Consider the following 27,370-nt stretch of genomic DNA (forward strand, 5'->3'; position numbering starts at 1 on the left):
AAAAATTTGCTACATTTTATTATCTGCAATACAGCTGGTGGCAAAAATGGAAATTTTTCGATCTTGCTGCTTTCTGATTTATTAAAGAAAAAAAAAAACGTAAAAGCGCACAAATTGTGAAATTTGAAACGATCGTGCGTGGGGGGGGCATTGCCAATGATTTTTCACTATAGAGACAAAGCCATATCGCTCAGCGATGCATTAAGCAGATAGATGGGACCAGGATGGTGTTTATTAAAAGAGCTTTGCGTTGTCTATTCTGCAATTCTCATCCATGGAGGAAATGTAAAAGCACCTTAACCCTGACTACCAGAGGGAGAGAATGGAGAGCATCAGAGGAGAGGAGAGGAGGGAGGGTGTGAAGAGGGGGAGATAAGGAGAGGAGAACTGTAAAGGATGATAAGGAGGGGAGAGGAGAGCAGAGAGGGAGAGAAGGACTGGAGGAGATGAGGGAGGAGCAGCCTTCTTAGATGAGGCTGTAATTCTCATACACTCAGCACCACAGACAGAGACTGACAGCAGCAGCAGGAGGAGGAGGTGGGGAAGGGTGCAGACGGACAGAGGGACAGCGCAGGGGGAAGGACCGCCGCACTGCCATCAGCTAAAGGAGAAGGCAGACAGTGAGACACAGAGGGGTCAGCTCAGCTCTGACATTGCAGACATGGAAGGAGCCTCTTTTGGAGCTGGAAGGGCAGGAGGGGGCTTTGACCCTATAGAATTCCTCAAACAGCCCCAGACCATTGTCAGGATATTATCTTGGGTAAGTGATGCTCTTAATCAGATCATCCTTTAAGGGGGGGAGGGGGGGGGGTAGAATGGGTATCACTGATTATATTTGCCCCGATTGTAACATTTGAGCTACATGTTACCAGCGAAGAATGATAATGAAGATCGATCTCTAGCTGCTGTTTTTTATTAGGTGACATTGCTTTGGAATGGCTCCGTACCTGAGCTTCTGGATGGTTTCATGGTTTAGATGCCAGTAGACCGTGAGGGCATTAACGAAGAACCAGTACCTAGGTGGTGGCAATCTTATATTTCGCATAGGTGATGTTTTCTATGTATCTATCTATCTATCTAGGCTTTAAATTTGATACCGTTTCAATTTTTTTTATAATCCTAATCCCTTAAAATGTGCCCATACACCTAGGGTCGGTGACATGGGCACCTATGTCCACGATTCAGATGCCACCATAACACAAGGAAATGGGGCAGCACCTTCAAGGGAGCAATCATATATGATCCCAGTTGCCTTGAGATGTTGCCACACACCTAGGCTCGGTGAAATGAGCACCTATGTCCACCGTTTAGGGGCCATCATAACACGAGGGGAAATAATGAAGGGCCAGTACCTTGAAAGGAGCAATCATATAGGTGCATTGAGCTTTGCCCCACACCTAGGCTTGGTGGCATGAGTACCTATGTCCACCGTTTAGGTGCCAGCAGAACATAAGGGCATTAATTAAAGGCCAGTACCTCGGAGGGGGCAATCATATAATATGATCCTTGCTGCATTAAGATGTACACCATACCTAGACTCAGTGGCATGGGCACCTATGTCCACCGTTTAGGTGCCAGCAGAACATAAGGACATTAATGAAGGGCCAGCATATAATATGATCCCAGTTGCCTTGAGATGTTCCCACACACCTAGGCTTGGTGATATGGGCACCTTTGTCAACCGTTTAGGTGCCAGCGGAACATGAGGACATTAATAAAGGGCCAGCACCTCAGAGGTGACAATCATATAATATGATCCTCGTTGAATTAAGATGTACCCCACACCTAGACTCGGTGGCATGGGCACCTATGTGCACCCTTTAGATGCCAGCAGAACACGAGGACATTAATGAAGGGCCAGCACCTTAAAGGGAGCAATCATATAATATGACCCCAGTTGCCTTGAGGTGTTCCCACACACCTAGGCTCGGTGATATGGGCACCTTTGTCAATCGTTTAGGTGCCAGCGGAACATGAGGACAATAATGAAGGGCCAGTACCTTGGAGGTGGCAATCTTATAATTCACAGACATGATATTTTATATGTATGTATCTATCTATATCTATAGATATTTTGTATGTATGTATCTATCTATATCTATCTATATTTTGTTTATGATCCCAGTTTAATTGAGACGTGCCCCCACACCGGTGACATAGGCGCCTATGTCCAGCATTTAGATGCCAGCAGACCACGAGGATAATAAGGAAGGGCCAACACCTCAGAGGTGACAATCTTATAATCCGCAGAGGTGATATTTTCTATCTATCTATCTATCTATCTATCTATCTATCTATCTATCTATCTATCGATCTATCGATCTTTTGCTTACAATCCAACAATCCCAGCTGCCTTGAGATGTGTCCTCACACCAAGGCTCGGTGACATGGGCACCTCACTCCAGGGTCCCCAGATGCAGACTATGGCCGTGTAATAAAATATAAAAAAAATAAGAAAAACAGGGATGATGTTTTGCAGCTGGTATTATCGTCATTAAAAAAATGAGACATGGAAGAAAACGGTGTGGAACAGACATGATTACGTTCCCCTGTCTTCTTTCATTGGCTGATTTGCAGGAGATGGGACTGCCGACCATAAGGGAGGAGACGGCTTCTGTATGCGAAGGTTGTACAGTGTGTATTGTGAGAACACACGCACAGCGCTACGTGTTATAATTACCATGCATGCACATACACTCTCCTGTGGCTGCACAGCCTTGTAATCATGTCAAAGCTTTGTAGTCCCAATGTATTATTAAGCATAACATTATTGATAAAAGCGTTGAACTGAATCTCTCCCTTTCTACGGCAGCTTTAAAGGGGACCTGTCATCTTGTACCGTGAAGGCAGGCATTTATTTTATTTTTTTTTAGGGTACGGTCTATTGGTTCAGAGAATTAGGCCCAGATTCACAGAGAGCGGGCGCACATTACGCCGCCCTAGCGCAAACCAATGTACGCCACGCCGACGCAGCGCAGAGAGGCAAGCATTAAAAATTCAGGAAGCCAGTGCTCCCCCCCCGCTGTGTCGGCGTGGCGTAGGTTTCGAAGGCGCAGGCCGGCGTAGGTGGAAGTGGCCTTGTTCCATGCACACCCATGCAAATGAGGCGTGACCCCATGCAAATGATGGTCCGAGCGCCAGACAAGTACGTTTAACGAACTGCGCATGCGCCGTGACGTGGACGCATCCCCCTGCGCATGCTCACAACCACGTCGGGACAACTGCCTAAGATACGCCGGATCACTGCGTACGCCATGAACGTAACCTACGCCCAGCCAGACACACGTCCAACCATGAACGTAAAATACGCCGGCTTGTGTTCCCTGGTGCAGACCTTTGCATGTCTGCTGCTGGGTTACACCTCCTTTATGGGGCTTAACTTTACGCCGGACGTACAACTTACGCGCACCTTTCGTAGCCTGCGTCGGGCGCACGCAGGTTCGTGAATCGCCGTTTTTCAATGGGAGCGGCACCATGCACCCAGCCTAAATGTGCGCCCACCCTACGCCGGCGTAAGCAAGATACGTTGGTAGGGTGTAGCCTGGTTTTAGGCGCATCTCTGTTTGTGGGTCTTGCGCACAGATACAACGGCGCACATTTGCACTTACGCCGGCGTAACTTGTTATACGTCGGCGTAAGTGCTTTGTGAATCCAGGCCATAGTGGCCATATTGAGGTTTGTGCGCCTTTAAAATGGTTACCTTGCAGCGATTTCCAGTGAAGAAAGAACCTACCCTGGCTCTCTTGTCTCGACTTGTTTGGGTACTACTGACCATTTGTGGATGTCCATGTCTGCATGCGTTTGGCCTTCTTTCTGCTATCAGTGGTTCTTCAATAACTCCACTGTGATTGGTTGTCTTCTCAGTAACAAGCATTCTGGTTGGATCATGGCTGGCTACCATAGAGTACAGTAAACTGTCTGTTAGGTTGTAATTTGGATTAATACTTTAGTTTCAATGCTGAGAGATTGGTATTGGTAGTTATTGGCTCAGAATTCCTGATACAGAGAGCATGCTATTCCCTGAGGCCCCCGCATTGATCCATTCCTGTTACTCTACTCATAATAATAACCCTCTCTCTAACCTTAACATGGCTGGTTCTTACATACAGCTGGGGAGAGTTGAAAACATGGCTAGACCATTTGTTTTTTCTGCCTAACCATGCCCATGAAGAAAGGGTCTAACCGACCCTTTAACCCTAACAGTAACCCTGTGATCCTAACACTAATGCCCCATACACACAATCGGAAATTCCACCAGCAAGTCCGATGTGAGCTCAGGGGCGGACTGACCATTCGGGCACTCGGGCACTGCCACTAGGGGGCCCATCAGGGTTGCCACAATCAGTAAAACCAGGGACAGTATGTAAAAATCTGTGTTTTTAAAAAAATACCAAGATTATAGCTGCCCCGCCTCTAAAGTACCGTTTCAGTGTGTGTATGTGTATTCTGTGTGTATGTATATTGTGTGTGTATATTGTGTATCTGTGTGTGTATACTGTGTATGTATACTGTATGTGTGTGTGTGTATACTGTGTATGTATACTGTATGTGTGTGTGTGTATACTGTGTGGCCCCATAATCTATTGCCCGGGGGCCCCATAATCTCCTATTGCCCAGGGGCCCCATGAGTTGTCAGTCCGCCCCTGTAGTGAGCTTTTGAACAGAAAATCCAATCGTGTGTATGCTCCATCGGAATTTCCACCAGCAAAAGATTGAAAACTGGTTCTCAAATTTTCCGACGGAAAAAATGTGTCTGTAGCAATTCCGACGCGCAAAATTCCAACGCATGCTCGGAAACAATTTGACGCATGCTCGGGAAGCATTGAACTTAATTTTCTCGGCTCGTCATAGTGTTGTACGTCACCGTATTCTTGACGGACGAAAGTTCCCGAGAACTTTTGTTTGACCGTGTGTATGCAAGCCAAGCTTGAGCGGAATTCCGTCGGAAAAAACATCCAAGATTTTTCCAGACGGAAAATCTGATCGTGTGTACGAGGCATAATTCATCCTATAACCCTAAAACAAATTCTCCTTCTAACTAACCCTAATATTAACACAAACCTATCACTGACTCTCCTTGTAATCCTAACATTAATAGGTGTTACACTAATTGTAGTCCTAGCCACATAGGGTGGCTATGGCCCTGACACTAATACTCCTTGTAATCCTAACACTAACCCACCCTATAAACCTAGCACTAATACTCCTTGTAATCCTAACACTAACCCACCCTATAAACCTAGCACTAACTCTTATGGTAATCCTAACACTAACCCATCTTGTAACTCTAACACTAACCTTCCTTGTAGTCCCAACACTAATCCACACTGTAACCTTAAACCTAACACTAACCCACAATGTAACCCTAAACCTAATCCTAACCCATCCTGTAACCCTAAGGCCCCGTACACACGACCAAACATGTATGCTGAAACTGGTCCGCGGGCCAGTTTCAGCATACATGTTCGGTCGTGTGTAGGCGCGAGCGGGCCGAATTCCAGCAAACATTTGCCCGCCGGGCCTTTTCCCAGCAGACAAATATTCCTGGACGTGTTTTAAAACCGTCCGCTGGAATCCTGCCCGCTCGGACATGTACGGTCGTCAGTACAGACCTACCGTACATGTCCGAGCGCCCGCCGTCCCTCGCATGCGTCGAATGACTTCGACGCATGCGTGGAAGCCTTTAAATGGCAGGCCCGCCCACGTCGCCGCGTCATCGCCGCGTCATCATCGTGGCGACGACGCGGACACGCCCCGCGTAATGTTTACGCGCGGACTTCTGTACGATGGTTAGTACAACCATCGTACAGAAGCCCTCTGGCAGGCATGTACGGTGAAAACGGTCCGACGGACCGTTTTCATCGTACATGTTTGCTCGTTAGTACCCGGCCTAAACCTAACACTAACCCACAATGTAACCCTAAACCTAGCACTAACCCATCCTGTAACCCTAAACCTAACACTAACCTACACTGAACCCTAAACCTCTAACCTACATGGTAACTCTAAACCTAGCATTAACCCATCCTGTAACTCTAAACCTAACACTAACCCACCCTGTAACCATAAACCTAGCCCTAACCCATCCTGTAACCCTAAACCTAACACTAACCCACCCTGTGACTGTAAATCTATAACATACCCACCCTGTGACCGTAAACCTAACACTAACCCACACTGTAACTCTAAACCTAGCACTAACCCATCATGTAAACTTAAACCTAACACTAATCCACACTGTAAACCTAACACTAAACCACCCTGTAACCATAAACCTAACACAGTGTTAGGTTTACGGTTACAGGGTGGGTTAGTGTTAGGTTTACAGTCACAGGGTTGGTTTGTGTTAGGTTTACAGTCACAGGGTGGGTTAGTGTTAGGTTTACCGTCACAGGGTGGGTATGTTATAGGTTTACAGTCACAGGGTGGGCTAGTGTTAGGTTTACGGTTACAGGTTGGGATAGTGTTAGGTTTACAGTTACCCACACTGTAACCTTAAACCTAACATTAATCCACCCTCTAACTGCAAACCTAACACTAACCCACCCTTTGACTGTAAATCTATAACATACCCACCCTGTAACCATAAACCTAACACTAACCCACACTGTAACCCTAACACAGTGTTAGGTTTACAGTTACAGGGTGGGTTAGGGTTAGGTTTACAGTTACAGGGTGGGTTAGTGTTAGGTTTAAAGTCACGGGGTGGGTATGTTATAGGTTTACAGTCACAGGGTGGGTTAGTGTTAGGTTTACAGTAACAGCGTGGGTTAGTGTTAGTAACACTAACCCAGGGCCGATCCTAGGGTCACAGACGCCTGGGTGCAGAAATATTTATGGTGCCCCCACATGGGCGTGGTCTCTCTTACTAACTCCTCCCCTTTACAAATGTTTCTATGGCTACGACTCAAACACAGAGATGCTCCCCTAAGAAGTCTTTATGTCCCCCATCAGAGCTCCCCACAGCAGGCGTCCCCCATCAGAGCTCCCCCCAGCAGGTGTCCCCCATCAGAGCCCTCCCCAGCAGGTGTCCCCCATCAGAGCCCTCCCCAGCAGGTGTCCCCCATCAGAGCCCCCCCAGCAGGTGTCCCCCATCAGAACCCCCCCAGCAGGTGTCCCCAATATGTGGCATTTTTAGTGGCACTCGGAGAGCATTTCTGAGACTGCACGGGATGATTGGCAGCAGCTCCGGCCAAACGTCGAAACAACGTCGGCTCAATGCTTTCGACGTGAACGTAACCTACGCCCAGCCCCATTCACGTACGCTTACGCAAACAACGTAAAATACGACGGCTGTTCCGTCGTTCATACCTTGCATGGGCTGCGCCATGTTTTTGGTGGTTTATCTTTACGCCGGCGTATGTCTTACGTAAACGGCGTAGCTTACTGCGACGGGTGTACGTACGTTCGTGAATCGGCGTATCTTGCTCATTTACATATTCGATGCGTAAATCCACGTACACGCCCCTAGCGGCCAGCGTAAATATGCACATAAGATACGACGGCGTAGGAGACTTACGTCGGCCGTATCTTAGCAACAGTGGGCTAGATTCAGCAAAGAATTACGCCGGCGTATCCATAGATACGCCGCGTAAATTCTAAGCTGTGCCGGCGTATCTACTTTCTGTATTCAGAAAGCTAGATACGCCGACATTAGCCTAAGATACGACTGGCATAAGTCTCTTACGCCGTCGTATCTTAGGGTGCATTTTCACGCTGGCCGCTAGGTGGCGCTCCCGTCGTTTTCGGCGGAGAGTATGCAAATTACCTAGATACGCCGATTCACAAAGGTACGTGCGCCCGGCGTTCGTTTTTTACGTTGTTTGCGTAAGGCTTTTTCGGCGTAACGTTGTGCCTGCTTCTTTGAGGCGCACTCAATGTTAAGTATGGACGTCGTTCCCGCTTCGGTTTTTTAATTTTTTACGTAGATTGCGTAAGTCGTTCGCGAATAGGGCTGGACGTAATTTACGTTCAAGTCGAAATCAATTACGTCCTTGCGACGTCATTTGGAGCAATGCACACTGGGATATGTACACGGACGGCCGTTCGTACAAAACATCAATCACGTCAGGTCAACACACATTAACATAAAACACGCCCCCCCTTACACATTTGAATTACGTGCGCTTACGCCAGCCCCATTTACGCTACGCATGCGCCGTTCGTACAAAACATCAATCACGTCAGGTCAACACACATTAACATAAAACACGCCCCCCTTACACATTTGAATTACGCGCGCTTACGCCGGCCCCATTTAAGCTATGCCGCCGCAACTTACGGAGCAAGTGCTTTGTAAATACTGCACTTGCTCCTGTAAGTTGCGGCGGCGTAGCGTAAATACGATACGTTGCGCCGCCATTAGATTGTGCGCCCCTACCTGAATCTAGCCCAGTGAGGCGTATCTCATTTTAAGAATGCACGCAAAGATACGACGGCGCGCATTCGGACTTACGATGGCGTATTTACTGATACGCCGTCGTAAGTCTTTCTGAATCCGGCTACTTGTTCTTAAATTAGAAGGCTCCTTAGAGGCTTCCAAGTTTCTGCTTCTCTTGGCAAGTAAAGCAGAATAGAGATGTGATTTCAGTGCCTCTGTTGTGAACTTTGAAGATGAATTTCTCCACAAAGCCTATGGCTACAAAGCTGAATGACTGCTTAATAAGTGTTTTTTCTGCTTGTTTCTGAATATTTAATTGATTTATAGTGCATAGTCTGAGAACAGGTTCACTTTAAATATGTTAAGATTTTGCGGTCTTAAATATTTGCTTATGGTTTGGCCTCAGTATCAGATAACTCAATGTACTGTATGTTCCTGTAACTCTACTTTCATTTTCAGTGTGACCTTTAGTCTTTACAGAAACCACCTGGCAACATTTTATCACACATGCCTATACAGGTTTTATTAGTTGATGCATAAAATGAAAGCACCACAGAGACAGGCATACTCAATACTGAACCGATCCTCCTTGAAGTGCTTTGGCAATGTCATTAGTCTCTAGTTAAAAGAGAAGTATAGGTTTGTTTGTCTATTTTACATTCATACTTACCTAGGTGGGGACAGCATCTGTCCCCTGCTGGCTCTAAGACTGAGAACTGAGCGATCAAACACTGCTGATCGCTCAATTTTCAGAGTCACCTGAGCAGAGAGCTGGTGACTGTCAGTCACCGCTGTCTGCTCTGCCCCCCTCCGCGCTCACTGGCGTGCTGGGCTGTGGAGGGGGCGGGAGCGCTGGCTCAGGCTCTTAGCAGGTGCCGGTCCAGGCATGTGGGTGGATCCCGACCGTATGGTTGCGATCTTGCCCGAGCTTTGCTTTGTGACTTCAGCCCGCTGTCTGCTGAAAACGGTAATGGGGTCCAAAGGACAAGTACAGCCAAACAAGCTTTGGCTGTGCTTCTCCTTTAGAGTGACACTAAACACATAAGGCTAGATTCAGATAGCCCTGCGTAATTTAGTGCGGGCGTAACGTATCTCCGATACGTTCCGCCGCCGTAAATTAGGGCGCAAGTTCCGTATTCTTAAAGAACCTGCGCCCTAAATTACGGCGGCGTAACGTATGTGGGCCGGCGTAAGCCCGCCTAATTCAAATGGGGATGATGTGGGCGCTTTTTATTTAAATTATTGTTGACCCCGCGTATTTTACGTTTTTTACGAACGACGCATGCGCCATTCGTGAAAGAATCCCAGTGCGCATGCTCGAAATTCCGCCGCAAATCGCCATTGCTTTCGACGTGAACGTAAATTACGTCCAGCCCTATTCGCGAATGACTTACGCAAACGACGTAAAAAATTCTAAATTCGACGCAGGAACGACGTCCATACTTAACATTGCATACGCCTCATAGAAGCAGGAGCAACGTTACTCCGGAAAAAGCCTTACGTAAACGAGGAAAAAAATTCCGCCGGGCGCACGTACGTTTGTGAATCGCGTACCTCGGTCATTTGCATATTCTACGCCGAAAACGACGGAAGCGCCACCTAGCGGCCAGCGTAAATATGCACCCTAAGATACGACGGTGTAAGAGACTTACGCCAGTCGGATCTTGGGCTAATTTCGGCGTATCTTGCTTTCTGAATACAGAAAGAAGATACGCCGGCGCAGCTTTGAATTTACGCGGCGTATCTATAGATAGGCCGGCGTAAATTCTTGCTGAATCTAGCCCACACCATTTAATTTACATTGTCGCTTCTATTTTCTGTATGTGGATGATGGCACTGTAATTATTAAAAAAATTAAATAAATCAAAGGACCTTTTTCCTAATTGATATACATGACCCAGATCTTTTCCAGCCTGTCTTCAGGGGAAACATAAGCAGGGCGTTTAAGGAGGAGCTTCTAGTCTTCTGCTGCTGGTCACATGTTCAAAAAAAAAAAAAACCTTTGGAAGATAGAGTAAAAATAAATAAATAGTACAAGTAATATCAATAAACTGTTTTAAATTGTCATACAAATATATATTTGAAATCAAATCTTTATTATTTTTTGGCAATAACACAGGTTGGTGTGGTGATGTGTCTAAGAATTAGAGGGAGGTGAAGCCTCCATGAATCTACATGTAACATCATGCCCCTGTTGTGTTTAGCTGGTTAGTGGGTATGGATGAGGAGGGAGGGAGTGGGCTGTCATTTACCTCCGTGTATACGCCCACATGAGTGACTCTATAGTCACATGGGCTGCTCAGATGTGATGGGGAGGAAATGCTCAGCATAGGAACTCACTGAAAACTGAGCATGTGCAGAGCTGCCAACGCTGTTCTGCAAAATACAGAACTGCATTGGGGACATGGACAGAAGGGGAAGACAGAGAACAGCAGGATCAACCAGTTTTTTACAGAATACAGAAAATGAATATCATAGTGACTGAGTGAGTATGAACAGTATGTAATACACCATTTATTGATAGTTTTTTTAAGATGTAGGTTATAGTGACACTTTAATTAAAAATCTGCTTTTTCAAGGATAGTTGACATTTTGGAGAAAGACTTCTAAAGTTCAATTATCAACTTTTGTTAATTCCCATAGCAAACAATCAACTTCCACCATTCATGTCAGGATGGGAGAGTGAGGTTTGGTTTCCATGGGCAACACAGTTCTTTTTTTTAAGCCTTCTGCACACTGGGCATCAAAAACACCACTTTTAAGGGTAGTTGACTTTTTTTATTTTCTGTCTCTAAATGCTCCTTCATGTTAGCCTGTGTCCTTGCACACATAGGTGGTTACAGGTGTTTAGAGGTAGAAGAAAAAAATGACCCAGAGCCAGCGCTTTCAGGAGTTGAGCTTTTTTACGGCAAAAAAAGCCTGACATGCTTAAATGAATGAATGAATGAATGAATGAAAAAACTTATAAAGCGCGGCGCATGCGAACTGAATCGCTTCTGGGCGCTAGTTGTTCGTGTCTCATGACATCAAAAGAGCAGAGTTTTGATTCGTTTTCTGAAAGTCAGGTGGTTTTCCTCCAACCGAATGCTGGTTGGTAAAGCGTTCCATAGTCTAGGACCCTGAAAAGCAAACCTTCTTTCTCCTTTGGACTTGTATTTGGTTTTTGGTACCCTGACCAGATTTTGGTCGGTGGATCGCAGAACGCGATTCGAATTGTGAGGTTCTATCTTGTCGCAAAGATATTGCGGAGCCTTCCCATGGATGCACTTATGTGTCAGGCAGAGTGCTTTAAATGCAATTCTGTCTTTTACTGGCAGCCAGTGAAGGGTTCTCAACGAAGGTGAGATTGATTCCCATTTTTTTTTCCCAGTCACCAGTCTGGCGGCCGTATTCTGAACGACTTGCAGACTTGAGATTTGGTACTTTGGGAGTCCGAGGTACAGGGCGTTAGCATAGTCCAGTCTGGAATTCACGATTGTTCCCACCACGACTGCTACGTCTTCTTTGGGGATAAATGGAATAAGTCTGCGTAGTAGGCGCAACAGATGGTGCGCTCCGCTGACTACTGACCCTATTTGTGCGTCCATTGTCATGAAGGTGTCGAAGATGACCCCGAGACTTTTGACTTTGGAGCTAGGGGTGATGATTTGGCCCAGAATGGGCGGGGGTGTCCAGGTTGTTGCCAGTTGACTCTTTCGGCTGGCGTGAAACATAAGGAGTTCTGTTTTTGAACTGTTGAGTTTAAGATAACTCTTAGTCATCCAGTTTTCTATCAAAGAGAGACATTTCTCTAAACTGAGATGATGATCCTTTTTGTTGCAGATGCGAAAATACAGTTGCGTATCGTCTGCATAAGAGTGATAGAGTAGTTCTTGGCTACTGATAATATCAAAGAGAGGGCGAAGATAGATGTTGAAAAGCACCGGTGACAGGGGGGATCCTTGGGGGACTCCACATGACACCGTGCGCTTTTCCGACGTGAAACAACCCAATTTAACTGTTTGTGATCGGTTTTCAAGAAAGGAAGAAAACCATGGTAAATCACCTTCTGCGACTTCTGTTACCTTGGCTAGTCGCATCAGTAACAGTTTGTGGTCTACCGTGTCAAAGGCTGCACTTAGGTCCAGCAGAACCAGGAGACAAGATTCTCCTTCGTCTGCGGCCTCGAGGGCATCGTCCAATATTTTGAGTAAGGCCGTTTCTGTCCCGTGTCCGGGACGGAAGCCTGATTGTAATGGATCCAGTAGATTGTGGGTATCTAGATGCTGTTGCAGCTGTTGTACCACTACTTTCTCCATTATCTTGGAGAGAACATTTAGGCCTGTTATGGGACGGCGGTGAGTTGGGTCCTTGGGATCCAGGTTAGGTTTTTTCAAGATGGGCTGGATTGTGCCCTCTTTCAACAGGGATGGCACTGTGCCTTCCTTAAATGACTGGTTTATAAGCTGTGTGATGGGTGGTGCCAGGATGTCGGCACATTCCTTCAGCAGTTTGGTGGGGATGATATCATTGGGCGATGTGCTGTTCCGCAAAGCACCAATGATATTTTTTGTGGTATCGATGGAGATCGGTTCCAGAGTGAACTTTGTTGATTGTAGAGCGTTTCTGTGGGTGTTTTGTGGTTGATTGACGGTGGGGTTGAGGGGGGTATTGTTTTGCATGATGCTTTCCCGGATTCTTTCAATTTTGTTGATGAAGAAATCCGATAGTTCATTGCAGAACTCTTGGGTGTCTGAGTTGGGGACTTCAAGACATCCTGGGTTCATGGTCTGGGTGACCATCTTGAAGAGTTCGCGGGGGCGGTTTAGGGCGCTGTTAATCGCCATAGAAAAATGATGTTTCTTGGCTTTGAAGATTTCTTTATGATATCGTGTTGTTATTGCCTTGTAGATGATGAGGTTATCCTCTGCAGGACTTCTTTTCCAGGCGGCTTCCGCCCTTCTGCGCTCTTGCTTCAGAAGCGACAGCTGGTTGTTGAACCAGCCGGACTTTCTTTTTCGGATGCAGGCTTTGCGTTTCGGTGCTACTAAATCGGCTGACTGTAGCAGGGCTGCGTTTATGGCATCCAGTGTATCTGCGGCTGTTTGATGTGGATGGATTGTTTTGATTCTGTTTCCCAAGGTAGATTTGAAGAGTTCCGAATGGAGCTTCTTCTGAGATCTAGCCCAGTGTATTGTCACCGGCTTGGGTGCTTTTATCACTGGGGGAATTTTGGAGATTATGAAATTAATTGCATGGTGGTCTGTCCATGGCAATGGTTCATTTTCTAAAATGCTTATTTTCAGATTTTGTCTGAAAATTAGGTCGAGTGTGTGACCTGAAGCATGTGTTGGCCCGCATATAAGTTGCTGTAGCCCTAATCCCTCCAGGTGATCAATGCAGGCGTCCGCAATGGGATCCTGTGCGGAGTTGGCCCACAGATTAAAGTCCCCGAGCAGCAAAAGGTGTTTGCTGTAATGCCGCATACAGACGGTCGTTTTTTGTGATGAAAAAAAATGACGTTTTTGAAAACGTCATTTAAAATGATAGTGTGTGGGGAAAATGTCGTTTTATGTCTTCAGAAAAACGACCAAAAAAAAATTCGAACATGCTCGAATTTTTTGTGTCGTTTTTCAAAATGTCATTTTTTGTGTCAATGAAAATGATAGTGTGTGGGCAAAACGACGTTTTTAAACCCGCACATGCCCAGAAGCAAGTTTTGAGACAGGAGGTAAAACTACCGTTCATAATGGAGTAAGCACATTCATCACGCTGTAACAGACAAAAAAGCATGAATCATCTTTTACTAACAAGTAACCAGCTAAAAGCAGCCTCAAGGCGAATAGAACTTCCCCTTTAGAGTGCCGTCACTTTGTTCATCATTTTTCAAAATGATGGTGTGTATGCTACATCGTTTTTGAAAATGAAGTTTCAAAAATGTCGTTTTTTTTCATCACTTCAAACGTCATTTTTTTTTCATCACAAAAAACGATCGTCTGTATGCGGCATTAAGGGTATAAGTGGATATAAACTCCGTTAATGATGGCAAAAACTGCGATTTTGGCCCAGGTGGCCTATAGCAGAGGAGAATGTGAACAGTCTCCTGGGGGGAAGTTTGAAGTTGAAGAGTAAGGGTTTCCATGAATGGAAGAGGATTTTGAAGGGCTGGCTTAGTGATTGTAATGCGATTCTTGTGGATCACCGCCAGGCCTCCTCCTCTTTGCCCTATTCTGTTTTCCGTTATAATGCGATAGTTTTCTGGCACCAATTCTCCGAGAATGGTGTTGCAGTCGTCTGAGAGCCAGCTTTCTGTAATAAAGAGGCAGTCTAGATCGTTTTGTAGTAAGAAATCGTGGATTTCTAATCGGTGTTTTACTGCCGATCTTGTGTTGATCAAAGCACATGATATGTGCTCGAGCTGGGTTAAATAGTTAAAATTTTTGATGGTCGTTCGTCGATCGAATCTCAAAAGTTGCTCTATTTTTAAGGCCTTTTTGGTGACGGCTGGTAATGCTGTTGCGAATTGTCTCAGACCCCGAATAGAGTGCGCAGAGTATCGCAGATTAGCCATTGTCGCCAGTCACATTGTCATCAGTCTTTCCTAATTGCGGCGGCCGCGAATGAGGCCTGGTCTGGCACGGATGCGGGAAGAGCCGCGAGACGCCGGACGTGATGGGTGGAAGACTGTCCAAGTGAGCCGTCACTCGTTGAGTCTTCTCTCCCCGATTGGTCCAGAGGAAGGCGAAAAACCCCAGGCGTGCTGTGCCAATCTGCAGCGATCGGGGGAAAAAATTCCTTCCTGACCCCTTAACGGCGATCGGTGCAACCCTGGATCAATTGGCTAGGGAGGTGTGGTGGACCCTGCCTGGCTGCACTATCCCTGGGGAGAGCCGACTCGTTTGAGAGCGTCCTGCTCTCACTATCCCTGGGGTGAGCAGACTAAGATGAGAGCGTCTGCTGCACCGCTGAATCTATATAGCAAGAGTTCCAACTTTATTAGCTGCAAGCTTGTTCTGGATCAGAGATTGAAAAAAAAATAATGAAGACTCCTGTCTTACCTCCTGTTTCAAACTCCTGGTTTTTAACTCGCACTTTTGATCAAAGAATGCACTTCTGATCAGAGTCCACATGTGACGCCACCATCAACTGGGAGCCAGCTCCTCTGGGAGCTTGTACAGCCACTTTAATACCACTTAAAGCGGTTCTCCACCCTAAAGTGGAACTCACGCTGATCGGAACCCTCCCCCCCTCCGGTGCCACATTTGACACCTTTCAGAGGGTGCAGATACCTGTCTAAATACAGGTATTTGCACCCACTTCTGGCCACAACGGTCTTGGGCAGACTGCGGGCAGCCGCCCCCCCCCCCCCCCCTTGTGTGCTGGGAACACTCGGCACCCAGTACACAGCGGGAGCCAATCGGCAGGCGCAGCGTGACTCGCGCATGCGCCGTAGGGAACCAGGCAGTGAAGCCGGAGCGCTTCACTTCCTTGTTCCCTCACCGTGGATGGCGGGGGGAGCAGCAGGGTGATGAGCGATTGCTCGTCCTCTGCTGCGGACGGCGCTGGACTCCAGGACAGGTAAGTGTCCTAATTTTTAAAGTCAGTAGCTGCAGTATTTGTAGCTGCTGGCTTTTACAAGTTTTTTTTCAGCGCACATCCGCTTTAAACGCGTGTAAATACATCGAAACGCTCATTAACACCAGGTATGCATTCATCCATTTCAGTAAGCAGAATAACCACTTACCAACCACCCCAAGATTTTGCACAGCAGGAGCTGATCAGCGGGTTCCGTGGCCCCTGATCTCCACCGGCGCCCGCTGATCGTTCGGTACACAGCCAGAACGGCAGTCTCCCTGTGTAAACAAGACAGATTGTCATCCTGTCAGTAAAGGAAGGCATGGATCCTGTGTTTCTGTAAAGCAGGGACACCAATCCATGCCTCCCATTAGTAAAAGCACCTCCCCCACTACACTGAAACATTACTGTAGCTAGGCACGGAGGGGGGCGGCAGTCTGCTGTCACTGAAGCCGGCCCACTGAGCCATCGGCCCACCGGGAAACTCCCTGTAGTCCCAATGGCCAGTCCATCCCTGCCCCCCTACCACGCCCCCTTGAAGAAGAATTATACAAAAAAATATTAGTTAAACCCACAAGTTCTTTAGTTTTACCACTACTATTCCTTTATATTGGCTTTTGAAAGGTTTAGGACTGGGAAACATATTTTGAAAGATAAAAAGTGCATTTTATATACAACTATATAGATCAGACCAAAATAAGGAGGACAGAGGGACTTTGTTCCAAATCAGGGACAGGTGGGAGGTATATTAGGGTCACTGGTCCCCACAAAAGTGTCAGTTATCTGTCTGAAATGTCTGCCGCAGTATCACAGTCCTGCTATAAGTCGCTGATCATCGTCATTACTAGTTAAAAAAATGAATGAAAAAAAGAACAAAATATCCCATAGTTTGTAGACGCTATAACTTTTGCGCAAACCAATCAATATACACTTATTGGGATTTTTTTACCAAAAATATGTAGCAGACTACATATTGATTTAAATTGATGGATATGTTTTAGGCCTCATGCACACTGGACGTTTTTTTTTTTTTTACAGCTGCTGTTTTTGGCGTCGGACGGTTTTTTTTCTACAGTCAATAAACATAGGCTGTTATCAACTGTTTTTGGCTGTTAAAAAAAAAAAAAAAAACTTGTGGGTTCTGAGAGAATTTTTTTTCAGCTGTAAAACCACTGTAACATCAAAAAACGCCTAAAACTTAGATAACTGCTCAAAAACTTTTTTGATCCCATAAAAAAAACGTGCATGAGGCCTTATAGCAGAAAGTACAAATTTTTTTTTTTTTTTATTTTTTTAAATCTATAGCGTCTACAAAATAGGGGATAGTTTTATGGCATTTTTATAAAAAAAAATTTTTTTACTAGTAATGGCGACGATCTGCGATTTGTATTGGGACTGCGACATTATGGCGGTCACATCGGACACTTGACACCATTTTGGGACCATTGTAATTTTTACAGCGATCAATGCTATAAAAATGCACCGACTACTGTAAAAATTACACTGGCAGTGAAGGGGTTAACCTGTAGGGGGTGGTGAAGGGGTTAAGTGTGACCTAGGGAGTGCTTGTAACTGTTAGGGGGCGTGGGGACAGTGCAGCCATGCATAATAATGGCTTTTTTTTTTTTTTTTTTACTAGTAATGGCGGCGATCTGCGATTTTTATTGGGTCTACGACATTATGGCGGACACATCGGACACTTTTGAATACATTTTTGGGACCATTGTCAACTTTTACAGCGATCAGTGCTACAAAAATGCACTGATTACTGTAAAAATGACACTGGCAATGAAGGGGTTAACCTGTAGTGGGCGCTGAAGGGGTTAAGTGTGACCTGATGAGTGATTCTTACTGTGTGGGGGCGTGGCTTGGCGTGCCACGTCACTGATCGTCATTCCCATGACAGGGAACAGACGATCAGTGACAGTCTGACTAGGAAGCACGAGGAGAGGTTTGTTTACACTTACCTCTCCCAGTTCTTCAACTCTGTGACCCGATCGCAGGACACCAGCAGCGATCGGGTCCACGGGCGCGGTCACGGAGTACCCGACCGGGTTGTGAGCGCGCCGCCAGCGGCGTGCGTGCAAGGCGCAACCCACGGCTATGCATATTAAAGGGGACGTACCTGTACGCCAATATGCGCAGCCGTGCCATTCTACCGACGTACATCGGCGTGCGCCGATCGGCAAGTGGTTAAAAGAGATTTTAAACCTCTAAAATAAAAAATGAACATAGCATACCTTTCTATAGTGTTTATTTGCCTCAATACAAAGTACCTACAGTGATTTCTGTCTGCTCTCTCTTCCCTCTGCTATCTACATGAGTCACTTCTGACAAGTTATACCAATGCCACAGAATCTCAGGGGGGGGGGGTGGCCCCTCCACCAAACAGAAGCCTCAGCTGTGCATATTTTCCTATGAAACTTTGTAGAGGGAGGAGTGTCCACTCAGGTCTCAGATTACACTCAGCTCTTCTCTGTGCTGTGCAGTGTGACATCATATCCCCGCCCCCTGCCTTCTAAGGTTCAGAAATGCTGTGCAAAATGTGTACTTTATGAGGCTGTAGAGGAGAGAGGGCAGCAGATAAACAGGTACAGGTGTGTAGGATGATTTGTTTTTCATTTGAGGCACTTCAGGGTAGGTGGAACCGTGGAAGGGATATTTTGCCCAGAGATAAGTTTTGGCCTCCGCTTTGGAGATTGTACACATAACATAAGAGGCACTATTACAAGGTATTTGAGGGCATTATACAAAGTGCAGTTACCCATCAGAATTGACCGTTCACATATGTGACTGCAGTGAATTGGTTGCATGGGGCTGATACACTTTACATATCATCACTGGGGTGGATTCAGGTAGATGCGCGCAAAACTGCGGCGGCGTAACTTATGACATTTACGTTACGCCGCCGCAAGTTTTACGGGCAAGTGCTTGATTCACAAAGCACTTGCCTGTAAAGTTGCGGCGGCGTAGCGTAAAAGGGGCCGGCGTAAGCGCATGTAATTCAAAGGATCCCGTAGGGGGCGTGGATCATTTAAATTAGGCGCTTTCCCGCGCCGAATGTACTGTGCATGCGCCGTCCCTAAAATTTCCAGACGTGCATTGCGGTAAATGACGTCACAAGGTCGTCATTGGTTTTGAAGTGAACGTAAATGGCGTCCAGCGCCATTCACAGACGACTTACGCAAACAACGTAAAATTTTCCAATCGCGATGCGGGAACGACGTCCATACTTAACATTGGCTGCCTCTCCTAATAGCAGGAGCAGCCTTACGCCGAAAACGATGTACGCAAACGACGTAAAAAACTACCGCCGGGCGCACGTACGTTTGTGCATACTGTACGCTGACAACTACGGAAGCGCCACCTAGCGGCCAGCGTCAGAATGCACCCTAAGATACGACGGCGTAAGAGACTTATGCCAGTCGTATCTTAGACTAAAGTCGGCGTATCTAGCTTTCTGAATACAGACAGTAGATATCTGCCGGCGCAACATAGCAATTACGCGGCGTATCTATGGATACGCCGGCGTAATTGCTCTCTGAATCTACCTCACTATGTGCATCTCTATGAGAGAAACCAATAAATCGCACACTCCATCACAGAAAGGTTCTATATTTTGCTGGCCAAATACTTGATGAGGCGTGAATAAATAAAGGAAGTAAAAATAATAAAGTCTGCCATTTATTTTGGCTTCCGGATTGCAGAGCTGCTGGAAATCCCCTTGTAGCCATAACTAGCAGCTGTGGCATTGGGCTGGGTTTACAGTTTGCACCTTGTTCATACAGTATCTCACATAAGTGAGTACACCCCTCACATTTGTGTAAATATTTTCTTCTATCTTTTCATGTGACAACACTGAAGAAATGACACTTTGCTACAATGTAAAGTAGTGAGTGGACAGTTTGTATAAATGTAAATCTGCAAGTAATGCCTGCAGTCTCTGGTAATCTTGTGCAGTATGTCCGCAGTCTCTGGTAATCTTGTGCAGTATGTCTGCAGTCTCTGGTAATCTTGTGCAGTATGTCTGCAGTCTCTGGTAATCTTCTGCAGTATGTCCGCAGTCTCTGGTAATCTTGTGCAGTATGTCCGCAGTCTCTGGTAATCTTGTGCAGTATGTCCGCAGTCTCTGGTAATCTCCTGCAGTATGTCCGCAGTCTCTGGTAATCTTCTGCAGTATGTCCGCAGTCTCTGGTAATCCTGTGCAGTATGTCCGCAGTTTCTGATAATCTCCTGCAGTATGTCCGCAGTCTCTGGTAATCTTTTGCAGTATGTCCGCAGTTTCTGATAATCTCGTGCAGTATGTCCGCAGTCTCTGGTAATCTCCTGCCCATTTCGAGTCCTTCATTACTAACAGTGTCATATTTTAGTTTGTTTGCACCGATCTGTAAGGCTGCGCTATATACCATGATTTGTGATGCTGGGGCTGTATACTCTGTGCTGTGACGCTGAGCTGTATACTCCTGACATTGAGTGGAAGCAAGTGGAATACAGGGGACGGAGCGGTGGATTCTATAAGGGGTGTGGCTTATGAGAAGTGGGAGGGACCAAATGTGGAAGGGCGGGGTGTTGTGCCCCCCCCCATCCTAAAACTTCACCAGCCGCCACTGGTCTGGAGATATGCTTGGCCAGACCATCACCTTTACCCTCAGCTTCTTTAGCAAAGCAGTGGCCGTCTTGGAGGTGTGTTTGGGGTTGTTATCATGTTGGAATACTCCCCTGCGGCCCAGTCTCTGAAGGGAGGGGATCATGCTCTGCTTTAGTATGTCACAGTACATGTTGGCATTCATGGTTCCCTCAATGAACTGTAGCTCCCCAGTGCTGCCAGCACTCGTGCAGCCCCCAGACCATGACATTCCCACCACCATGCTTGACTGTAGGCAAGACACTCTTGTCTTTGTCCTCCTCACCTGGTTGCCGCCACTCACGCTTGACACCATCTGAACCGAATAAGTTTATCTTGGTCTCATCAGACCACAGGGCATGGTCCCGGTAATCCATGTCCTTAGTCTGCTTGTCTTCAGCAAACTGTTTCCAGGCTTTCTTGTGCATCATCTTTCGAAGAGGCTTCCTTCTGGGACGACAGCCATGCAGACCAATTTGATGCAGCGTGCGACATATGGTCTGAGCACTGACAGGTGAACCCCCTCCCCTTTAACCTCTGAAGCAATGCTGGCAGCACTCATACATTTATTTCCCAAAGACAACCTCTGCATATGACGCTGAGCACGTGCACTTAATGTTTATGGTTGACCATGGCGAGGCCTGCTCTGAATGGAACCTGGGTCCCACTGACCCAGCAGCTATCAAACACAAGCCAATGGGATGGGATATGGGGGCGAGCCGCTACGTGTATGTGGCCCGCCCCCTTTTTTAAGCAGCTCAATCATTGGCTGGTGTTTGATAGCTGCTGGGTCCTGCCCACCCCAGGCCCAGCCCACCCCCAACATCACCGCTAAATTTTGACAGCTGGTCTCTCTCTGCATTCAGTTATATATGTCAGTTTTGGAGGAGAAACACTTGTGGGTCGACGGGGCACGGTGCAATTAAATCGTCCAAATTTGCATAACAATCGGCCAAAAAAAAGGCCAAATATCGTCCGATATATGTCTCACCCCAAAAAATCACCCGCCTAGCACACCTCAAACTTTCTATCCCAGAACAAATCTTCTCCCCCAAATTCCCCCTCCCAGCACAAATCTTGTCCCTCCAATCCCGAACCCCAGCTGAAATGTAACCTGAATCCCCCCTCCTGGCGCAAATCTCTCTCACACCAAAAAATCCCCTGTCTATCACAGATCCTCTTTCTTCTCAAACTTTCTATCCTAGCACACATTTTCTTCCCCCAAATCCCCCCTGCCAGAACAAATCCCCCCCAATCCCTCCCATTAGCCCCCAATTCCCCCACATCCTTCTGAAACAAAATCCCCCCATGTCCCCTCCCAGCAAAAATCTTCTTACTTCAATCCCCCTCCTAATTCCACAAATCCCTCCTCTAAATGATCCTTCCCAGCACACATTCTTCCTCCCTACCCAAATCCCCCCCCCTCCTGGTGCCAACATCCCCTCCCCTGGTTCAACACCTTCCCCCCAAACCGTCCTCCTAGCACATATCCCCCCTCCGCAAATCCCCATTACTTTTCCCAACACAAATAGCCCCGCCCCCCCAACTTACAGCGGGAAGCCACCACATAGCCAGCAGGAGGTGTGCTGCATTCTACTCTCCCTCCTATCAGAAGAGCGTTCCTCTACACTCAGTATACAACACATGGGACTGGATCGTACTGTATATCGCATTGCACTGTATACACACTAGGGGCCGTTGTGTGTATTCAGTTATGCCCCAAATACACAATCAGAATTTCCAACAACAAGACCGTGGATTTTTGTTCTCTCAAACTTGTCTTGCATGCACACGGCCGCACAAATGGTGCTCGGAAATTCCGAACGTCAAGAACGCGGTGACGTACAACACTACGACAAACCAATAAAAATGAAGTACAATGATTCCGAGCATGTGTAGAATTTTTTGTGCGTCGGAATTGCATACACATGGTTAAACCAGCTCTCAAACATTTGTTGTCAGGATTTCCGACAGCAAATGTCCGATGGAGCCTACACACGGTCGAAATTTCCGACCAAAAGCTCACATCGAACCTTTGTTATCGAAAATTCCTGATTGTGTGTACGCGGCATAAGAGCAATCCATGGACTCCTGCTGGATGTGTCCTCTTTGCCTCTTCTCAAGCCTCAGCAAGGCAACACGCATTTTACAACTTTCACACAAAGACAGAAATCAGCTTGTTTTTGTTGTTTTATTAAGAGAAATAAAAACTTAGATGGAGAGAAGGGTTTATGGGATGCCCAACTCGACTTGATAGAACACCTTGAGCGCAACTTCCTTCATTAAAAAAGAGGGAATGGAGGAGTATGGGATTATTGCGGTGCCAGAATAGAGACCAAACAAAAGCGAATATACAAAAATGAAAAAGTTTTATTGATTACATTAAAATAGAAAAGTTTAGTTCAGACATAGGAGCAGTATACAAATATTGTGGGAGCGATACATTAAAGTACAAGCCAGTGGTCAAGTCTTCCCTACTAGTTTCGCCAATCCGTTGGCTTCATCAGGGGATTTTTTGACGTGACCATCACAAAGTAATGCTCTAAAGAGAGATAGAAAGTCATTTATAAATTCATTCAATAATTGCATAAATATAACATTGTTCACAATTATTAGTATAATTGTAGTTTGGCTAGGAAATGTGGCGGAGAAAAATAAGGCCCAGGTGCCGAACTAAAGACCCCAAAAAGTCCCGAAGAACGCCCTTCTTTCTTTTTTTTTTTTGTGGAACCCCACATAGTGCTGGCAAGCACTAAAAACCCTGGATGGTAGGATGATGGTAAACCTACCCGCAGCTGCCCAGTGAACCAAGAAGGGAACCCAAGTCGCCTGAGAGCAAATACACATCCAGGAGCCCTCTGGTGGTAGCTATCTAATAATGAAAAAATCAATATTTTTCTAAAAATGGAAAAGTATATACTGTATATTGTTATCCATAACATAGCAAGGTTGTTGCTATGAAAAATTACAAATCCTGGACTGTATTCCTCTGGAACAATATCAGTCTCTATGCAATTGGCAGTAAGAATTCCTCTTGTAGAAGCTCTGTGTCCCCTTAGTGGAATTTAGCAAAGTCTCATACTTGTAGGGGCTATGTGTCCCCTCTCTTGAAAATACAAGCCCTCTTGGCTGCCCTGTAAAGTGCCCCAGGACAAGGGATTTAGGTTAGCTGGGACACTGTCCCTTGAAAGCTTGCTGGATATTGCATCTGGCAGGCTCCTCCCTTTATTTTTGACCCTGGGGGTGTAAAGTAGTCATGTGCATTCGTTTTCGTCCGAATGCATTTTCGTACGAATTTCGGGTATTTTCGTTATCGTTTTAACAAACGAAAACTAACGTGCAGAATCCAAAAGATCTGACATAAAAAAACCGTTATTTTAGTTTTCGTTGCTACAACAGATATAGATAGGAGATTCGATAGGATATAAATAGGAGATATAGATAAGAGATAGGAGATAGATATAGATAGGAGATTTGACATGACTCTGACAATAGCAATCTGTATCTATCGAATCTGTGGTCAATTGTGCCTAACCTTAACTCTATTAGTCCAAGATTATTCTACATAGAGAGGAAAGATTCGACATAGAGAGAAAAGATTCGACATTATAGAGACAGTGTTGTTGTCTGTCGAAAGTTCTAAGAAGATTCTACAAGCAGCTGAACTGTACGATGCCGCAATCGTACATTTCCGGTCAAATGCTCGGCCCATAGGATATAGAAGAATTCTAATGTTGGTTGACTAGTAATAATTTATAAATATTATTATTACTAGTGTCATACAACTTTAGAATTCTACTACAGCTTGTAGGTGGAACATTCGACCAGAAATGTACAATTGCGGCATTGTAAAGTTTAGCTGCTCCGTCAAATCTTCTTAGGCCGCGTACACACGGTCGATCCAAACCGATGAGAATGGTCCGACGGGCCGTTTCCATCGGTTCACCGCTGAAGTGGCCTGATGGTCTGATGTGCGTACACACCATCGTTCCAAAAACCGATCGGGTCAGAACGCGGTGACGTAAAACACACGACGTGCTGAAAAAAACGAAGTTCAATGCTTCCAAGCATGTGTCGACTTGATTCTGAGCATGCGCGGGTTTTGAACCGATGCTTTTCTGTACTAACCATCGGTTTGGACCGATCGGTCAGCGGTCCATCGGTTCGATTTTAAAGCATGTTTTAAAATTTTGGACCGAAGGACAACAGACCAATGGGCCATACACACGGTCGGTTTGGACCGATGAAACTGAACTTCGGTCCATTCTCATCGGTTTGGAACGACCGTGTGTACGCGGCCTTAGAACATTCAACGGAACACTAAGCCTTCAATGACAGATTTGACCTTAATTAATTCGAATTTTCGGATGAATGCATTTTTTAACAGACCTAAATAAATAAAAAACGAATTTCGGGAGTAACTAAATAAATTTATTTTTCGGGCAAAAACGAAATTCCGAAACAAAATATTTCAAAAAAAAGACCCTGCTGGCCAGGCTCCACCATATTTATGGGCTGACCCCACCCCGCTGCCAGGCAACTTCCTGGGGATTGACCAGATTCCCATGAATATGCAGATCTCAGCCTCTTCACCTCCACCCACTAGCTTCTAGAAACTTCTAGCCGCTTCTAGAACCAAGGGGAGGTACCAGTAGAGCCCTCCAGCCTGACCTATAGTAACACTGACCACCAGAGTCACACTGACTACTGTGCCTTAGAATACATTTTCTTCACAACTAGACTACACACTAGAGCGCTACACTGGCCTCTTGGACATGCTGAGACTTATGCCTCGTACACACGATCGTTTTTCGGCATGAAAAAGAACTTTCTTTTTAAAAATGTCATTTAAAATGATCGTGTGTGGGCTTCACATCGTTTTTGGGCTTCACATCGTGTGTGGGCTTCACTTTTAAACTACTGTGTTGTTCTTTATATATACATAATTTTTTTCTCCTTTTTTTTGGAATTTTCTCATATAATACATTTTATAATACCCTATACTCTCTTCATTTTTGTTGCCGTTAAAGCCCCATCCTGGGGGAACTTCTCCTTTTTCTCACTCAAACCAGGGGTGTTGGCAACTTTTTAAGGTCTTCCATATAAAATACTCTCCTTTCAATTTCACATCGTTTTTCGGCTTCTGAAAAACGACAAAAAAAAAATTCGAACATGCTGCATTTTTTCACGTCGTTTTAAAAAATGATGTTTTTCGGGTTGTAAAAAATGATCGCGTGTGGGCAAAAACAACGTTTTAAACCTGCGCATGCCCAGAAGCAAGTTATGAGACGGGAGCGCTCGTTCAGGTAAAACTACCATTCATAATGGAGTAAGCACATTCATCACGCTGTAACAGACAAAAAAGCGTGAATCGTCTTTTACTAACAAGGAATCAGCTAAAAGCAGCCCAAAGGCGAATAGAACTTCCCCTTTAGAGTGCCGTCGTACATGTTGTACATCACCGCGCTTTGTTCACCATTTTTCAAAAACGATGGTGTGTGGGCAACGTCGTTTTTAATGATGAAGTTGGAAAAACTGAGTTTTTTGGACATGCTGAAAAACTACGTTTTTTTTTCATGCCGAAAAACGATCGTGTGTACGCGGCATTATAGTTCCTATAGCAGTGATGGCGAACCTTGGCACCCCAGATGTTTTAGAACTACATTTCCCATGATGCTCATGAACTCTGCAGTGTAGTTGAGCATCATGGGAAATGTAGTTCCAAAACATCTGGGGTGCCAAGGTTCGCCACCACTGTCCTATAGGATCCCAGCAATACCCAATGATGCCCATACGCAGGCAAAACATGTTGCAATGTATGGCAATGCATGGCAATGTTCCATAGCGTGTTGTGGTGCAATTTTTGACATGTCTAGTATTTGGCGTGTTTTGGTGCATTGGAAGCCCATTGATTTCAATAGGCTGCTTTAATGCAACGCACGTTAACGTGTGACCTAAAGCACATTGACGCACCCATGTAAATGGGTCCTTAGTAAATGGATTTTGCTATGAGAGAGAGTAGCTCCATTGAATTAACACAGACGAGCAAGAAGCACACAACATCACCGCGACATGCCGTTCAACTACTTAAATGTCAATATTAAAATTCAGATTGGAATGAGTAAACGTTTATTGGAAGGAAAGCTCAGCAGCCGTTCTTCCAATAAATGGAATGATCCTATTACCTTAGCGGGAATGAAACCCACAATGACAATACTGAAAGGCGTCATTGCACTCACTGCCTTTTAAACTACAAGGTCATTTCAATGTCATTAAAAAGGAAAATGACCGGATGACGTCTGCGGTGTTTTTATAATTATAGAAGGAACGAAAAGCTTAAATGCTTTCAATTTTTTATTTCTTTTTTTGCTTCGCCCTTGCGTATTTTTCGCTCAAGCGTTGCATTTTAGTAATTGAAAAAAAAAAAAAAAGGAGTAGAAGATCCTTGATGCTGGAACAATAGGATTTTCTTTGCTCTCCGGTGTCATTTTTTTTAGGGCTGTATTGATATAGTGGAGAGGCAGGGCTCTCCTTTCAGACAATAGACCTCGCTCTTCCTGGAAACAGCATCACAAATTGCGGTGTGTCAGCGTGACATCAGCAATGTCAATAAAGCTGCGCTGTGATTGGTGGAGGGATGCCGGCAATGGGGATGCCACATTTTACAGCTAGGGAGATGGATGGATACAATGATCTAATCCTACAAAAAGGAAGAGAGTACAGCTGCTTGATTTCCCGTTATAGCAGGAGCTGTGATTTTTTTTTTTTTGCATTTGCATTTGATATATATTTAGCATGGATCTCTCGTACCT

At 45.6% G+C, this 27,370-nt stretch overlaps 1 protein-coding gene across 1 annotated transcript in view; it reads left to right on the forward strand.

Moving 5' to 3' along the window:
- The first annotated feature begins 463 nt into the window (after positions 1–463).
- The window catches only part of SYNGR3 (synaptogyrin 3), a 63,947-nt gene continuing 37,040 nt past the window's right edge, over positions 464–27,370 (forward strand). The window contains exon 1 of the mRNA XM_040356475.1: positions 464–760. Coding sequence (XP_040212409.1) covers positions 662–760 — 99 coding nt within the window. The 5' untranslated portion in view covers positions 464–661. The remainder of the gene's footprint in view (positions 761–27,370) is intronic.

This window comes from Rana temporaria, chromosome 6 (assembly GCF_905171775.1).
Source record: "Rana temporaria chromosome 6, aRanTem1.1, whole genome shotgun sequence".
In the NCBI taxonomy this organism is placed as follows: domain Eukaryota; kingdom Metazoa; phylum Chordata; class Amphibia; order Anura; family Ranidae; genus Rana; species Rana temporaria.